At 52.6% G+C, this 14,910-nt stretch overlaps 5 protein-coding genes across 5 annotated transcripts; 2 read left to right on the top strand and 3 right to left on the bottom strand.

Moving 5' to 3' along the window:
• The first annotated feature begins 410 nt into the window (after window positions 1-410).
• BKA58DRAFT_108713 (heterokaryon incompatibility protein-domain-containing protein) lies at window positions 411-3,198 on the top strand. The gene is made up of 2 exons (XM_046163878.1): window positions 411-901; window positions 955-3,198. Exons 1-2 carry the CDS (start codon window positions 595-597, stop codon window positions 3,021-3,023), a joined length of 2,376 nt encoding a protein of 791 aa, XP_046029867.1. The 5' UTR covers window positions 411-594; the 3' UTR covers window positions 3,024-3,198.
• Window positions 3,199-3,323: 125 nt separating this feature from the next.
• BKA58DRAFT_378512 (uncharacterized protein) lies at window positions 3,324-3,947 on the bottom strand. Its single transcript, XM_046169701.1, has 2 exons — window positions 3,470-3,947; window positions 3,324-3,413 (listed from the first exon to the last, which is right to left on the bottom strand). The coding sequence occupies exons 1-2, from the start codon at window positions 3,870-3,872 to the stop codon at window positions 3,373-3,375; spliced, it is 444 nt and encodes a 147-aa protein (XP_046029866.1). The 5' UTR covers window positions 3,873-3,947; the 3' UTR covers window positions 3,324-3,372.
• A 148-nt stretch (window positions 3,948-4,095) lies between these two features.
• Window positions 4,096-5,904, bottom strand: BKA58DRAFT_399018 (concanavalin A-like lectin/glucanase domain-containing protein; the record flags this gene model as incomplete). The annotated part of the gene is made up of 2 exons (XM_046171523.1): window positions 4,096-5,515; window positions 5,564-5,904. 2 exons carry the CDS (start codon window positions 5,902-5,904, stop codon window positions 4,096-4,098), a joined length of 1,761 nt encoding a protein of 586 aa, XP_046029865.1.
• Window positions 5,905-6,494: 590 nt separating this feature from the next.
• On the bottom strand, window positions 6,495-8,555 carry BKA58DRAFT_378506 (acetyl-CoA acetyltransferase IB). The gene is made up of 5 exons (XM_046169700.1): window positions 8,268-8,555; window positions 8,165-8,214; window positions 8,039-8,111; window positions 7,492-7,981; window positions 6,495-7,433 (listed from the first exon to the last, which is right to left on the bottom strand). The coding sequence occupies exons 1-5, from the start codon at window positions 8,330-8,332 to the stop codon at window positions 6,915-6,917; spliced, it is 1,197 nt and encodes a 398-aa protein (XP_046029864.1). The 5' UTR covers window positions 8,333-8,555; the 3' UTR covers window positions 6,495-6,914.
• Window positions 8,556-8,569: 14 nt separating this feature from the next.
• Window positions 8,570-11,907, top strand: BKA58DRAFT_466630 (P-loop containing nucleoside triphosphate hydrolase protein). Its single transcript, XM_046175021.1, has 3 exons — window positions 8,570-8,652; window positions 8,703-11,418; window positions 11,477-11,907. The coding sequence occupies exons 1-3, from the start codon at window positions 8,633-8,635 to the stop codon at window positions 11,720-11,722; spliced, it is 2,982 nt and encodes a 993-aa protein (XP_046029863.1). The 5' UTR covers window positions 8,570-8,632; the 3' UTR covers window positions 11,723-11,907.
• Window positions 11,908-14,910: the final 3,003 nt, after the last annotated feature.

Genomic DNA, 14,910 nt, shown 5'->3' with positions numbered 1-14,910 from the left:
TGGCTTTCTGTTCTGTTTTGATCGTGCTGGAGCCTTCTGTAAGAGGCCTTGGGTAGTGGAAGCGGGTGGGGTGGATGTTTAGCTGAAGCCTGGCGGGGCGCAGCAGCGTCAAGCTCTCAGCAATCAAGACGTCGCGTGGCGCCTCAGGCAGGAGTGACCAAGCACACCGGTACGGGGTCGGGCAACTTCTTTGCGCCCCAGCATCGACATGGAGACATGCGTTCATCCCGCACCCACAGCCAACAATTTATCAGGGCCGCAGCCATCAGCCTATGTGATGGCAGCATTGGCGCCTCCCAGCAGTACCGCTGCAGCTCGCACCCGCAGCTGAGACGAGGGCGGGCCAGCATGATGCGAGGCGCTCGAGCCTCGCATCCTGCGTGCTGTAGACTCATCGCGCATGGTGTCTGCGCTACTGTATTACTTCGCTCGCTCGCATCTCTTCTTTAAAGTCGTTGTTTTCTCTTCTCAACACCCATAATGTACTGACTGGGCGCAATACTATCTCCAGTCTGTAACAGCAATTAGGCTAAGCACAGCCCCCCGCCACCAACGAGGCCAGACCAACAACGATTTCTGCCTTATCCTACCAGTATGCTTTGCAAAGTATGTGTGGGAATGCTAAGAGGCGGAAGAGGAGAGTTGTGGGCAGGTACTCACGATCTAACATTCAATCACCACAATACCACAGCGTCGCTCCGCAAATCGAGAGAAGCTGATTGTTCGATATGCATATCGTTAGCGAGAGTACTTCGGCGCGATATGGATCTCCTCGAGGATCGACCCATATCGATCAAAGCTAGCCTTAAGAAACTACCCGCAGACGGGTCAGGGGTTAGGTACAGCCTCGACTTCGACCTGAACAGATCCTACAGTCGTATGTATTTGCTGAAGGAGACCAGTAGGTAGCATAGTAGCACAAACTACAAGAACTTGTCTAAGCACATGAAACAGAACCCAAAAATGGTCGGCTGCGAACACCAAGATCGTTAGATACATCTTCAGAGGAGGTGTTCGGAGTAGCACAGAGCTGGATGAAAGATTGCAAATGTGCAAAGTTCTGGGAAGAACCTGTCGAGAAGTTTTACCCCAAGCGCCTACTGGATATTAAAGAGCTTCGCAGTGCCAACGGTATCAAAGAGATAGATAGTCTGACAATCATGTCCGACCATGGCGACGTGGAACGAAAGAAGGTGTATCTGGTTGAGACTAGCGATTTCACCCAAAACCCAGGCGCCCCAAACAAATTGTCGGTCCATTCATGGAACAGCGACAGGACAAAGAAGAGTCGCCATGAAAGAGAGGATCATCGGTACCTTACGCTGAGTCATTGCTGGGGAAAGCCCAAGAGTGTCCAAGGACAGCTTAGGCTGGATCACACTACCGAGGATCGTTTCAAACGAGATGGTATCGAGCTGCGAGAGCTGCCGAAAACTTTCCGAGACGCTATCCTCTTCGCTTCTCGCCTGGACAAAGTGGGGTTCATTTGGATCGACTCCATGTGCATTATACAGCCGACTGAGAACTATAACAGTCGATCAAAGGGCTCCGTTAGTGATTGGCTAGAGCAGAGTCGACAAATGGATCAAATATATCGAGGATCTTTTCTCAACATTTCCGCTACTGCTGCCACCGATGGAGATCAGGGCTTGTTCTTCAGCCGGCGACCCGAGTATCTCTGGGAAGACGAAATAAACGTCAACTATACTGGAACGAATCTCTTCGGGTCGGAGAGAACTGGAAGTATGGAAGAAGATCAGCTGATAAGGTGCACCATTATTGACCTATCCTTCTGGAATGAACTCGTCGAAGAAGCAGCCGTCAACCGCAGAGGCTGGGTACTCCAAGAACGTCTCATGGCACCACGAGTGTTGCATTTTTGCCGCGATCAGATTGCCTGGGAGTGTGCAGGGTTTGAAGATGCCGAGGGGCATCCGGAGATGAATCTAACCCAGAGGGCTAAGTTAGGAGCTATAGTGGACGAAGGACGCTTCAAAGATCTGACCAAGGAAGCTGGAGAGGCACTACGAAACAATCGCTTGAATCGCCTTCCAGACCCTGACGAGGGTATGGTAGATTTGCACATATACGAGCTGTGGAAGCATGTTGTAGAGGTCTATTCCAAAACGCAACTCACAGTTTCGCGCGACAAACTCATAGCGCTTTCCGGAATTGCAAGGCGCTTCTGTACAGACAAGAAGCTTTTCGCCAAGCCAAGCACGTATATTGCTGGCCTTTGGAGAAAACATTTAGAGAGCCAACTCCTTTGGCAGGTGAATGAGCTTTATCGAGACGGTGTGTTCGAGAACCCTGGACGGCGCGACGCAACCCGAGCGCCTTCGTTTTCATGGGCATCAATCGACACTCCCCACGGAATCACTTATCCCGACGTCACAGATTACGGGGCTGCGAGAGCAAACAGACATTGTACCCGAGCCCAAGATCACACAGAAGTCTCGAAACCGGAGGAAGAGCTAATGCTCGAAGTACTTGACCATGACGTCATTCTCTCGGATGTAGACAATGAGTATGGTATGGTAGACCAGGGAAAGTTATTGCTCCAACCGCGCTATCTCAGGGCTATTGAGCTGCGTAGGCTCCACCCACCACTCAGAGTCCCGTACAGCTGGCGGCTGAAGCAAGATCAACCCGGGCCTGAAGTCTTGGAACCGAATACCAGCGCTGCGCGTCATCTCGAACACGCCAACCTGTATCTCGACGCACCAGAATCTGACGTCGATATCTTCCGCGATGACGCAAAATTATACTGTATGCCCGTCGCGTATGGAGAGCGAACAGTACGGAAGGCATTTCGTTACTTGTACTGCTTGTTGCTCAAGTTTGAAGGAAAGACAGATTTCAAAACAGGGAGTAGTGACCCAGGCTCGGAAGAGCCCTCGCCCACAACACAGTATCCCATGTTTAGGCGGATTGGCATAACGAAGTTGTCTAACCATTTGGACGAGAAGGGTCAACAGGCTTTGAAATCGAAGGAGCACATCACCCCAATTTGTTTATGTTAATTAATTGTATGGCGGAGCCAGGCACTACTCTGGTGTTTTGGGGGGTCTTCTGGTCTCTCTCAATGATGATGAGTTACGGGTTTGTAGCTAGACAAGCGTATAATATGTACGGATATGCGATAACTTTGGTATTCCAAAGCTGTTCTCAATCCTACCCCACCTTCCAAAATCTGCCCCTCACCCCCACCTCGACCATGATCTCGCCCCCCATAATCCGTTGCTGACGCCCGCTGGGTCCCAGATCCTCAGAGGCTTATGTATCATTACGATATATATATCATGGCCTGCGAAATTCTCATCGATTACCTAATACGGGCGCTTGGGTAAGCTGCCACAACTCCACCAACCTCTACAACCCAACTAACATCCCGAAGTCTAGGGGTATGATTTGTAAGACCCCACTCAACACACCTCTGCTCAGTTCCTTTCCTAACAATCAACTTCAGTCGCTTCGCATTCTTCTGCGTACTTGTGAAAGGTCGTGGGTTCAATTCCCACAGCGTCCACATTCTTTTTTGCCATACTTTTGCTTCGATAGCGAGCGATAAGGAAGGGATGATGGTTTTCTTGTCGTCTTTTTGATGTTCTATATTTCTTTCGCTCGCTACTCGTTTGTTCTGCTCGCTGCGTGTGACAAGAACACCTGGCGTGTGGGTGGCGCTGCTTTTTGTTGCCCCTTGCCCGTGCTGCCAACGCGAGGGGTGTGCTCTTTGACTTCTTTTTACAAGGTTGGTAGCGAAAAGACATAATACTAGCGAACAAACCATCCTTCGGAAGATCAAAACCCAGAAAGGTGCAAGCATTCGCAAAGAAAAGGGGATATAGGAAGATCTTCACAGACGTAGACATCCAGGATAGTACTTGTTTCTATGCGCCAAGTCAAAGACATGACGAAGCGTCATAATGAAAGACAAGATATATGCAGATCACAACCAAATGAATTGCTGCCAATGTCTAAAAGGTATATACAAAGAAACCCAGGGGTATATGTGCGCCATTTCCATCCACCAAGCCAAGCAAGCCATCAACCAGTGTGACTTGTCCAACTGTTCCATCATTCGTCGAGTATCGTTCAGTGTCTAGCGTGGTGCCTTGTGAGCCTCTGCCTGTGCTCCCTAATGTGTCTTGCCATGCGTCCCTTTGCGGCAGGAGGAGCAGGCGTTGGTGCCGCAGGGGCGGGAGCGGGAGCGGTGACGGTATGGTAAATAGTCTCGACTACTGTGCGAATAGCCTGCACAGTGTCGGTGACGACGGGAACAGCTGGACCGGCTGGAGGTGCCTTTTCAACGTTGGTGGGCGCTGGGGCAGGCACCTCGGGGGCAGCAGGTGCTTGGGATGCAGTGGGCGCAGGAGGAGGTACTCCGGGTGCAGCATACGACTGGGATGCGGCTGGTACATCAGAAGGCTGGGCAACGCTTTGCGCTGTGCTAGGAGCGGCGGCTGCGCCACTCGAGTTTTGGATTGCCGTGCTAGTGCCTTCAGGAAGCGAGGCAGAGGGTGTTGTCGATGGCTTAGGTTTGTTGCCGCTATCTGCGCCACCGGAAGGCCATTGGAAGCCGGACATGGGGCCAGTCGGAGCGGGAGCTGGAGCTGGAGCGTTGATCTGCGTGGTAGGTGCGGCGATGGGGCTCGGGGTCTCGGCGGGTACGCTGGGAGAAGCATCGTCGGCAGGAGGTGATGCGACTGGGGCGCTGGAGAGGGTCTCACTCGTCGGGATTGGTGCGAAGATGCCGGACACAGAGGCGGTAATAAGAGGAGGAACTGCAGGGTATCCGGATGATTCGGGAAGGCCAGAAGGCACAGCAGGTGTCTCCGATGGGACAGGCACAGAGCCATAGGCAGCGCTGCTCTGCTCAGGCACTGAGGAGGGCTGAGGAACAGCACCGTACCCATTGTCTTGGTAAACCTTCAACGAGTTGATCGTCCAGTACGCCTCGGTGAAAGCTTCTGGATTGTTCTTTACCCATTCTTCGCATGTGTCGGCCTTCTTGCTGCAGGAGCTCTTGTTCCAAACACTGCTGCTGCCCGCCCATTGTCCACAAAATGTAGTGTCGAATACAATCTGCTGTTGCTTGAATGTGCTCTCGATGTCGCAGGCGCCAGCGAACTTTGCAGCGGGTTTGCCCCAGCCGCTGGGGTCTGGGCTGTCACCGAGGACGTCTTCCGGGATGGAGTCGCGGGGGAAGAAGTAAACGCTGATGGCATCGGCGGTCCACTGTGTCGCGTAGACACCGCCACCACCCTCGTTCAAGCCTGCACCGTAGCTCTTGGTTGATGGGTGTTCGATAGAGCATCCAGCATTCTTTGATTGGTCCTCGGCAGCGACATCACAGTTTCCTGTAGTCACCGAGCCCGCGAACTGGGTGGTGTCTTCGCCAATCTGGCAGCCGGGGCCAGTGTGGAGGGTCATGCCGTTGTTCGTCTGGTCGTTGACGCCCTCGATGATGTCAATCTCGCCGTTCTTTGGCCAGTTGGGACCGGTGGTCCAGAATCTGTTGATTATGAGCGACATGACTTTCAATGAATGCAAGTCTACTTACGCTGGCCATGTACCACATCCAAATGGCATATGGGCAACATCCAGCACAATCAACCCACTGTCGTAGGTCTTCTTGCTCTGGATACGGACACTAGGCCTTCCCTCAGGGGTCTGGTTCTGTGTGTCCACGCCCCACGATATCGCTGAAGAAGACGAGTTGATGAGGTTTGTCTGCCTCGCCGTAGCCTCATCGACATACTTCACAAAGCCTTCTGTCGGATCGGCATCAGTGAAGAAGTCAAAGGCTCCGTAAAAGTCGGTCATGTAGTCATCTTGGAGAGTATAGCCAGCTATGCTCAGTTGGAAAAAGGCCGCAGCCGAAGTGAGTGTGGAGAAACGCATCGTCGAGACGCTGGAAGATAAGAATAGTAATGAGTGACTGCGTACTAGACGCGTGAAGAAAAAAGGCACAAGAACGAAAAGACGACAGTATAGTTTAGCGATGTGACGAGGCACCAGATGGTCGGAAAGGGACGACCTGCCTATATACGCAGGCCTAAAACGGAGGCGTGGCAACGACCCTGACATAGCAGCCACCGATTCGCCCCAACGGCCTCGTCTAGAGGATAGACGAGCGCGGGAGAGTGTACATCTCCCGTTAGGCACATCGGGCTCCGTTTCAACAAGAGGGGAGTTATGAACGGACCGAGTTTATCTCCGGTTAGCAACATTGAGGGGGACCTGCAGGAACCAGTCAGGTACACAAGATGGGGACTCAATAGCGCTGAGCAAGGCTGCCCGGATGTTTAACCAAACGTGCGCCGTTTCAAGAGAAATAGGACGGATGGTCCGTTGGTGAACGGGGAGAGGCGCTTGAAACAGCGAGAAGCGCACATCCCGGTGGATACGCGACGGGGCCTACGGTTATAATCGATTGCCTGAGGCATTTGCCATGGTTAGCAGCATGTGATTCGCCGTCGACGCGTTGAAACGTGAGGTGATCGGGGGTTGGGATGAAGGAGAGCGACTACTGGCCAATGCCGCGCGCGGGATTTAGCGCTTCACGAAGCGAGCGCGGCCAGTACTGGCGCTCCACCCCCCTGAAACCGACCGTTCAACCAATGAATCGGGAAGTCGATCTACACAATTCGAGTATATACATAAGTGCTTTTTGCAGGTGGGTGTATCGTTGTCGCGATGACTAGTACATACACCAACTTACTTGGAACAGAAAATATAGAAGATATTACAGTGGGTGAGATCTCTGATCATCTTGATAACTAGACGAGGTTTGGAATATGTCCGGTTCACGTAACCGCGTAACGGTGGGCGCGGAGATCCAGCCTGGAAGTATACGTGATCATCTTCATTCATATCTAGCATTACGTGTCTTCATTAACGAGACGGCGCAGCTACTGCAACGACTCAACCACGATGGCGGAGGCACCACCGCCACCATTACAGATGCCGGCACAGCCAATCTTGCCCTTCTTCTCCCTTAGCACACCGAGCAGTGTAGTTGTGATCCTGGCACCGGAGGCACCGAGCGCGTGGCCGAGCGCGACAGCACCACCGTGCAGGTTGACCTTGTCTTCTTGGATACCAAGGATCTTCATGTTAGCGAGCGCAACGACACTGAAGGCCTCGTTGATCTCGAATGCATCGACGGCAGAGAGCTCCACCTTGGCGTGCTTCAGAGCCTTGGGCATGGCGAGCGCAGGGGCGGTGGTGAACTTGGAGGGGTTCTGCTCAGCGTCACCCCAGCCGAGGATCTTAGCAATGGGCTTGAGGCCGTGCTTCTTGACAGCCTCTTCAGAGGCAAGAACAAGAGCAGCAGCGCCATCGGAGAGCGGTGAAGCGTTGGCAGCAGTGACAGTTCCGTTTCCGGGCTTGAAGGAAGGCCTTAGTGTGCGGGTCTTGGACTCGTTGAACTGTGATTGATAAGTAAGAAAGTGCCGATTAGTGAACACTGCAAGGGTCGCGACTTACGTTCTTGGGCTCATCGTCGCGGTCGACGACGACCGGAGGCTTGCCGCGTCCAACGGTAACCTCGATGGGAGCGATCTCCTCCTTGAACCAGCCAGCTTCGTGCGCAGCGTTCGCCTTCTTGTAGGAGCGGATGCAGTAGTCGTCCTGGTCCTCGCGGGAGAAGCCGTGGTCGTCTGCGCACTCCTCTCCCTGCAGGCCCATGTGCTCCTTCTTGTATGCGTCGGTCAGACCATCCTTCAGTACACCGTCGACCAGAGGCTGGTCTCCGAACTTGGCGCCGGTCCTCAGGTTGGGGAGGTAGTGGGGGGTGTTGGACATGCTCTCGGTTCCCGCGGCGACGACAATGTCGGCATTGCCGGTTATGATGGTTTGGGCACCGACAATGAGGGCCTTGATGGAAGAAGCGCACACCTTGTTGATGGTGGTTGCGACGGTCGACTCGGGGAGGCCGGCGCCAATGGCACACTGGCGGGCGGGGTTCTGGCCGAGGCTGAGGTTTGTCAATAGAGTTCTCTTGGAGTTTCGGCGTGTTTGGTGTTGTACATACTTTGCGGAGAGGACATTGCCAACGAAGACTTCCTCGACATCGGTGGGCTTGATGCCGGCGCGCTCAACGGCAGCTGCAAGCGTTGTTAGAACGAGTTCATGTTCCAATGGTAACAGGTCGGCATACCCTTGATGGCGTGAGAGCCCAGCTGGACAGCACTCAGGCTCGAGAGGGAGCTGTTGTCGCGTGAGTCGGCGGTGCCCCTCTTCTCTGGTACTAGAGAACATACCCCAAGAACATGCCCGTAGGCGTACGGGCGGCCGAAACGATGTAAACTGGGGGAAGGGACGACATGCTGGGTATCTTGGGTATGCAGGAAAGCGGAGTGAAGGTGCAGAGAGCAGATATAAGGTGCCTTTCAGCAAATGTCCCGATCAACAAATATACCCCGATAGATCTTTTTGGAGTTTAGCCTTGCGCGACAACGGATGGCGCCTGCTGGCCCTGCAGGAGTCGCCTCAGAGCCCCATTGGTCAGCCATGACCTCCGCCCTCACCGCCTAGCGCTAGGCCGCGGAACCACGTCTGAACTTTTGCGATAGCTTCAAGCTCGACGCGCATCATCACCGCGCATATACCCACACCTACCGCCGCCATGGATGACCTATACGACGAGTGAGTGCGCCAGTTCTCTTCGAAATTGTTACGCGACTGACTTTTGACAGGTTCGGAAATTTTATTGGCGAGGCCGAGTCTGACGACGATGTCCAGAGCACTGGCGAGGCAGCCGACGCCTATGTCCTCGATGATGAGGATGAAGCGGAGACGAATGACCAGCAGCTTATGGAGGTGGATGAAGGGCCGTCCAACGCCGTGATCCTCCACGAAGACAAGCAGTACTACCCTTCCGCGTCCGACGTATACGGCCCAGATGTCGAAGTATTGGTCCACGAGGAAGACACGCAGTCGCTGGCACAGCCCATTATTGCACCAGTGGTGCAGAAGAAGTTTACAATTCAAGAGACAGATCTGCCTCCGGTGCACCACTCAAGAGAGCTTTTGACGGATTTGATGAACTTCCCCGACCAGATACGGAATATCGCCATAGCTGGACACTTGCACCACGGAAAGACTGCCTTTATGGATATGTTGGTCATGGAGACACACGACATTCAAGACCGCCTGGACTACAAGAGGGGCAAGAAGCGGGAGGAACAGCTGCGATACACCGACGTGCACGTGCTCGAACGCGAGCGAGGCCTCTCCATCAAGGCCGCGCCCATGAGTCTCGTGCTCCAGAACACGAAGCTGAAGTCGCATCTCTTCAACATCCTCGATACCCCCGGACACGTAAACTTCGCCGATGAAGTCGCCGCCTCGTTGCGCCTGGTCGATGGAGTAGTCTTGGTAGTGGATGTGGTGGAGGGTGTGCAAGTGAACACGGAGCAAATCATAAAGCACGCCGTGCTGGAAGATCTGCCCCTCACACTTGTGGTCAATAAGATGGACCGCTTGATTCTAGAGCTGAAGCTTCCGCCCAGCGACGCATACTTCAAGATCAAGCACGTAATCGAGGAGGTCAACACAATAATCGAGAACACCATTCCAGGTCGCGGCGAGAGCAGACGCGTGAGCCCTGAAAAAGGCAACGTCGCTTTCGCTTGCTCCAGCATGCGATGGTGCTTTACCATCCAATCCTTCGCCAAGATGTACTCCGATTTTTACCCTGGTCCATCGAAACTTCCAGGATTCGGCGTTCCATTGAAGGGTCTGGATATCGATAAATTCGCCATGCGACTTTGGGGCGACATCTTTTATAACCCCGGAAGCCGGAAATTCAGTCGCAAGCGGCAGGAGGAGGGCTCACAACGGTCTTTCGTGCACTGGATCCTAGAGCCTGTCTACAAGATCTACTCGCATACGCTGAGCCAGAGCCCGGATGACCTCAAGGACACGCTCGACACTTTGGGCATCCGACTGAAGCCCTCCGAATACAAGACCGACGCAAAGGAGCTGATGCGTCTCGTATGCCAGCAGTACTTCGGCCCATCTCTCGGTTTCGTAGACATGATCACCCAACACGTTCCTTCGCCCGAAGAAGGTGCGCAACGGCTGTTGCAGAGGCACTACACTGGGCCTCTGGATACGAAGACCGCAGAAGCTATGCAGAAGTGCGACCAGAACGGACCCCTCGTCATACACGTTACAAAGCTGTTTAATGCGACAGATGCAAAGTCCTTTACAGCACTGGGCCGAGTAATGAGCGGTACTGCAACTTCGCCGCAGTCGGTGCGTGTTCTTGGTGAAGGCTACACGATCGAGGATGAGGAAGATATGGTCGTTGCGACAGTAACAGACACATGGATAGCGCAGTCGCGATACAACATCCCCGTCAGCGGTGTTCCGGCAGGTAACTGGGTACTGCTCGGCGGTGTCGACAATTCGATAGTCAAGACGGCGACTATTGTAGCTACCAAACTCCCCGAAGACGAAGACGCCTACATTTTCCGACCTATCCGCCACTTCTTTGAATCTGTATTCAAGGTCGCCGTCGAACCGATAAACCCCTCTGAACTACCGAAGATGCTTGACGGTCTGCGCAAGATCAACAAGTCATACCCGCTTATCACAACCAAGGTCGAGGAGTCAGGGGAGCACGTTGTTCTCGGCACGGGCGAACTATACATGGACTGTGTTCTGCACGACCTGCGACGGTTATACGCCGACATGGAGATCAAGGTGTCAGACCCTGTCACAAGATTCTGCGAAACGGTCGTTGAGATGTCTGCCATCAAGTGCTACGCGCTCACACCGAACAAGAAGAACAAGCTCACTATGATTGCCGAGCCGCTAGACCCAGGTATTGCGGAAGACATCGAAGCTGGAAAGGTCAACATTAAGGATCCCGTCAGAGTGGTTGGAAAGTTCTTTGAGGAGAACTACGGATACGACTTACTCGCGTCGCGCAACATTTGGGCTTTCGGGCCTGATGACATGGGCCCCAACATCTTACAAAACGACACACTCCCCTCAGAGGTCGACGGCAAGACTTTGCGAACGGTGCGCGATACGCTTCGACAAGGTTTCAGCTGGGCTACCCGAGAAGGCCCGCTCTGCGAAGAGCCCATTCGCAATACAAAGTTCCGAATAACTGATGTCGAACTTGCGCCAGAAGCCATCTTCCGTGGAGGTGGCCAGATCATTCCAACAAGTCGAAGAGCGTGCTACTCAAGTTTCCTGATGGCAAGCCCCAGGCTGATGGAGCCGGTATACTCCTGCAGCATGGTCGGTCCTGCAGACACCAAGAGCAGCTTGTACACAGTCCTCGCACGAAGGAGAGGACACGTCCTGCAGGATGGACCCATTGCGGGTACTCCGCTCTACAACGTGCGTGGTCTTATTCCGGTCATCGATTCATTTGGTTTCGAGACCGATCTTAGGGTACGTACACCTCCTACAATCATCCCCGTTACCTAGCGCATATACTGACTTCCTGTAGATTCACACACAAGGCCAAGTCTCCCTCTCCCTCGTCTTCGACCGCTGGTCCATCGTCCCCGGCGACCCTCTTGACAAAGACATCACGACCCGACCGCTCGAACCCGCAACCGCACAACAACTCGCACGCGATTTTGTGCTTAAGACAAGGAGGAGGAAGGGCCTCGCAGAAGATGTCACGATTAGCAAGTTCCTGGAACCAGAGTTATTCCGTTCTCTCAAGGAGAGCGGGGTGCTTGACGGATAGATAGATTGTATAGCATACTTTGGAGTCAAAAGGGAACGGCGCAAAATGGAAGCTACAAAAGCATATGGGGAACTCATGTTGGAGATGCGCTCATGAAGGTGGCTGGAGAGTCGAAATGAAATATACCCATCGCATGTCAGTACATCATGACCTCCTCTTTTCTCAAATTCTCTCACACGCGAACGTATGCGCATCACATGACTCCCCTGAACCGCCACTGCGGCTTTATAATTGGCTTTGCTCACCCTCCCTCTTTCTTCCTGCAATAACCTTTTCTGGACCAAAAGCACCAGATTGAGAAACATGTCCCCATCCCGGTCTTTCTTCTCACCAAAATCGAATCACACCAAGATCATGTGGCCTCCCAGTCCGGTCTTTTTCCAACAAAAAAGGTGTTGAGCGGCGACATGGCTTGCTGTCTTGCCTCCTCATTCCTCACCACAATGAGAGGGTCTTCTACGCATGTCTGAAATCGGCTTTTCACTCTATCAAATCAGCAACCAGTCTTCGTCATGTTTGGCCTACTGGGTGGTCTCTGGATACTACAACACAGCAGAAAATAAGCTGCCACGACATCAAAAATCCCACTCAACCGGCTGATGGTGGCGTGTCGAAAACAGCCCGAGACGAGTGTCATGTTCTTTTCGATCTCGCAAAACTTTACGGACATCGGGACCAACAGCCAGTTAGTGCATACGAAGTGCTCACACTTTGGCATCTCAGACCTCATGCTGGAGCCAGGAGGACCTCACAACGTCATCACTTTTTAGTTTCTTTTCGAATATCAAATGGAATACCTCCTCGTTCCATGGTCTTGCATCGAACAGAATGGTGTGGTTCAACGTATGCTTCTGCTCTGGGGCCAAAATGTGGATTCTTAACCTTTCGGAAGTGTCCACGATACTCCGCTCGCTTCATGACTAGTCTCGAACAGACTGAGGTCTTCATCACCACCATTCCCCGTGAACGTGGATCTCGTCAGCTTGTCCCATCACACATTCCAGAGCAGCCACGCAAAGCGCGAACTGAAGATCAATCATGCCATTTTCCTGGACGCATGCGCAAACTCGGTCTATGCGACAACGTAAATCTCTGTATTGGCGCATACTCGCACTTCATTCAAGGGAAAAACCAAACACCCTAGGGCCTACATTATTGTTAGGTTATCTACTTTGCATATTTTTATCCTAATGTAGGCTGCAGACCTACTTAGCTTTTTCCTTGTATAAGTTACTCGAATGGCATACGCCTTGCCGCCTGTGTGCTGAACAAGCGCACTATTCATCAAATCAAAGCTTCAGTCCGGATGTGGCGCTCGCAGAGGCCCGCTCCGATATCTTTGTAACATGACCACAACGCAGCTGCTAGACTGATCTCTTTCCATCGACAGGTTCTCAGAATTTTGCGTGTCTATGTGTCTGGCGGACATGACGACACTCCGCGAGCGCTCGCTATCGACAGGATGCAGATGAACATGTGCAACACAGCTGACATTGGTAGTGGACGACATCACTTCCTCAAAGGCAAGGAGAGTCGGGTCACTGATGTGAGACAATTGCCTGACTGGAAGCCGTTGCTAACATAAGCTCACGGATTCTGACCTGGTGCAAAGCCATGAAGCTCGTCATCTCAAACATTGACCAGCATGACCGGTCCGAGCCACTCGCGAACCCCTGCAGTTATTGCGGCTACGCTGCGAGCGCCCGTGATTGATGCCAGACATACTCTCGGGGCGAAGGCAGCATGAACGCCCTTGGTTCGCTCGTAGAGAACGTCCTGAGCCTCTTATACCCGGCCAAAGGTTACAACCTACAGTTCCGTGTTGTCTGTTATCTGGCTCACAAAGACGAACCGGCCGTCACGGAAAAGGTCTTCACCCTACACACACACTCCAAGATCCAGAACGGTGGGTTCAGGGTGGCGGAACCCGGACGGTGTGCCAGTACATACATGCACGAAATGACTGGCAGAGAGTGAGACGAGATATGGGTGTCGAAGCAAGTCTGTCATGATCTGAATATGCCAGCTGGTCGCAGCATCTGTGATTATGTTGCGCTCATGCCAATCCCTCCCACTGTACACGGCCGCGTGGCGTTGAAAGAAGAAGAGCAAATTGCGGAAGAAGAGGCCACCACCGCTGAATTAAGAATCAAAAAGGCTGGAATTGCGGCTGACCAAGAACGCCTGAATACTGCCGATCTGGGTATGCATCACGGTAACTTTGACGTGGCTGGTCTGTCAAGATGGCGTGGGGCTTATCGACCACTCAGGTAAGTCCTATTCATTGATTCAAACATAAGCAGGTTCTAATATTCCCAGGGCTCGGAGGCAACGACGATATATGCACCAAGGCCACAAACCCCAGTTTACCTACCTCCCTATACCTGATCGTGGGAGAGGCTTCGCGAGCCATGAATGGCCGGGACCTCGGGATACTGATAATAAATACCGCTCAGAAGGCGCCCAATGGATATCGTAGCATTTGACTCATCGTCACGAAGATTGACGTGAGTTTCTCCAGCTACATACGGTCGCGCACCGCTCACACATGCGAACATAACAAGATAACCAAGTCCGCCGAGAGCTGAACGAGACAACAGACCCGTATCTCCAACATATCAACAAGTTACTTGAAGATGTCCTAGAAGTTGAAGAGGGCGACAACGATACGGAAGCCGCCATGTGCTACACCACGCGCTAATCTTGCTCATAGTCCCCCAGATATAGCTCGCATCATGGAGAAGCATCGATTTCATGAGTACCTGTAAAGGCTAAAAGGTAGCAGCTCATGAAGAACTCGAACTTTTGTGAACGCTTTGAGGTATACAAAGTTTTTGACAAAGGAGTTATCAGTTTCAAAACATGGCTTTGGAAACTACAAGAAGTTTCTGAAAGAGAGGCTGAGAGACTTACTGCCACTGAAGTCATACACGAGCCATTATAAGTATCTGAATGTAGCCCACTTGAATCGTTGTATACGTCTGGGCAAGCTGCGCACGAAAAGCCGTTTTTTGCCGCCTTGCTCTTCTTCTATCTCTTTCTGCTTCTCGATGCTAGAGGTCAAATAGCTTGATGCGGTTCCAGCTCGTAAGATGTTGCCGTACAACCTACAAAAGGCTATTGCGATGGTTTTACTTCGCGTTGAAAATTCCAAACGCTGTGTCGCATACATACAATTGAATGTTAAA

The sequence above is a fragment of the Alternaria rosae genome (assembly GCF_020736505.1).
Source record: "Alternaria rosae strain MPI-PUGE-AT-0040 chromosome Unknown BKA58scaffold_2, whole genome shotgun sequence".
Lineage (NCBI taxonomy): Eukaryota > Fungi > Ascomycota > Dothideomycetes > Pleosporales > Pleosporaceae > Alternaria > Alternaria rosae.
This window is presented reverse-complemented; position numbering and strand designations above follow the sequence as displayed.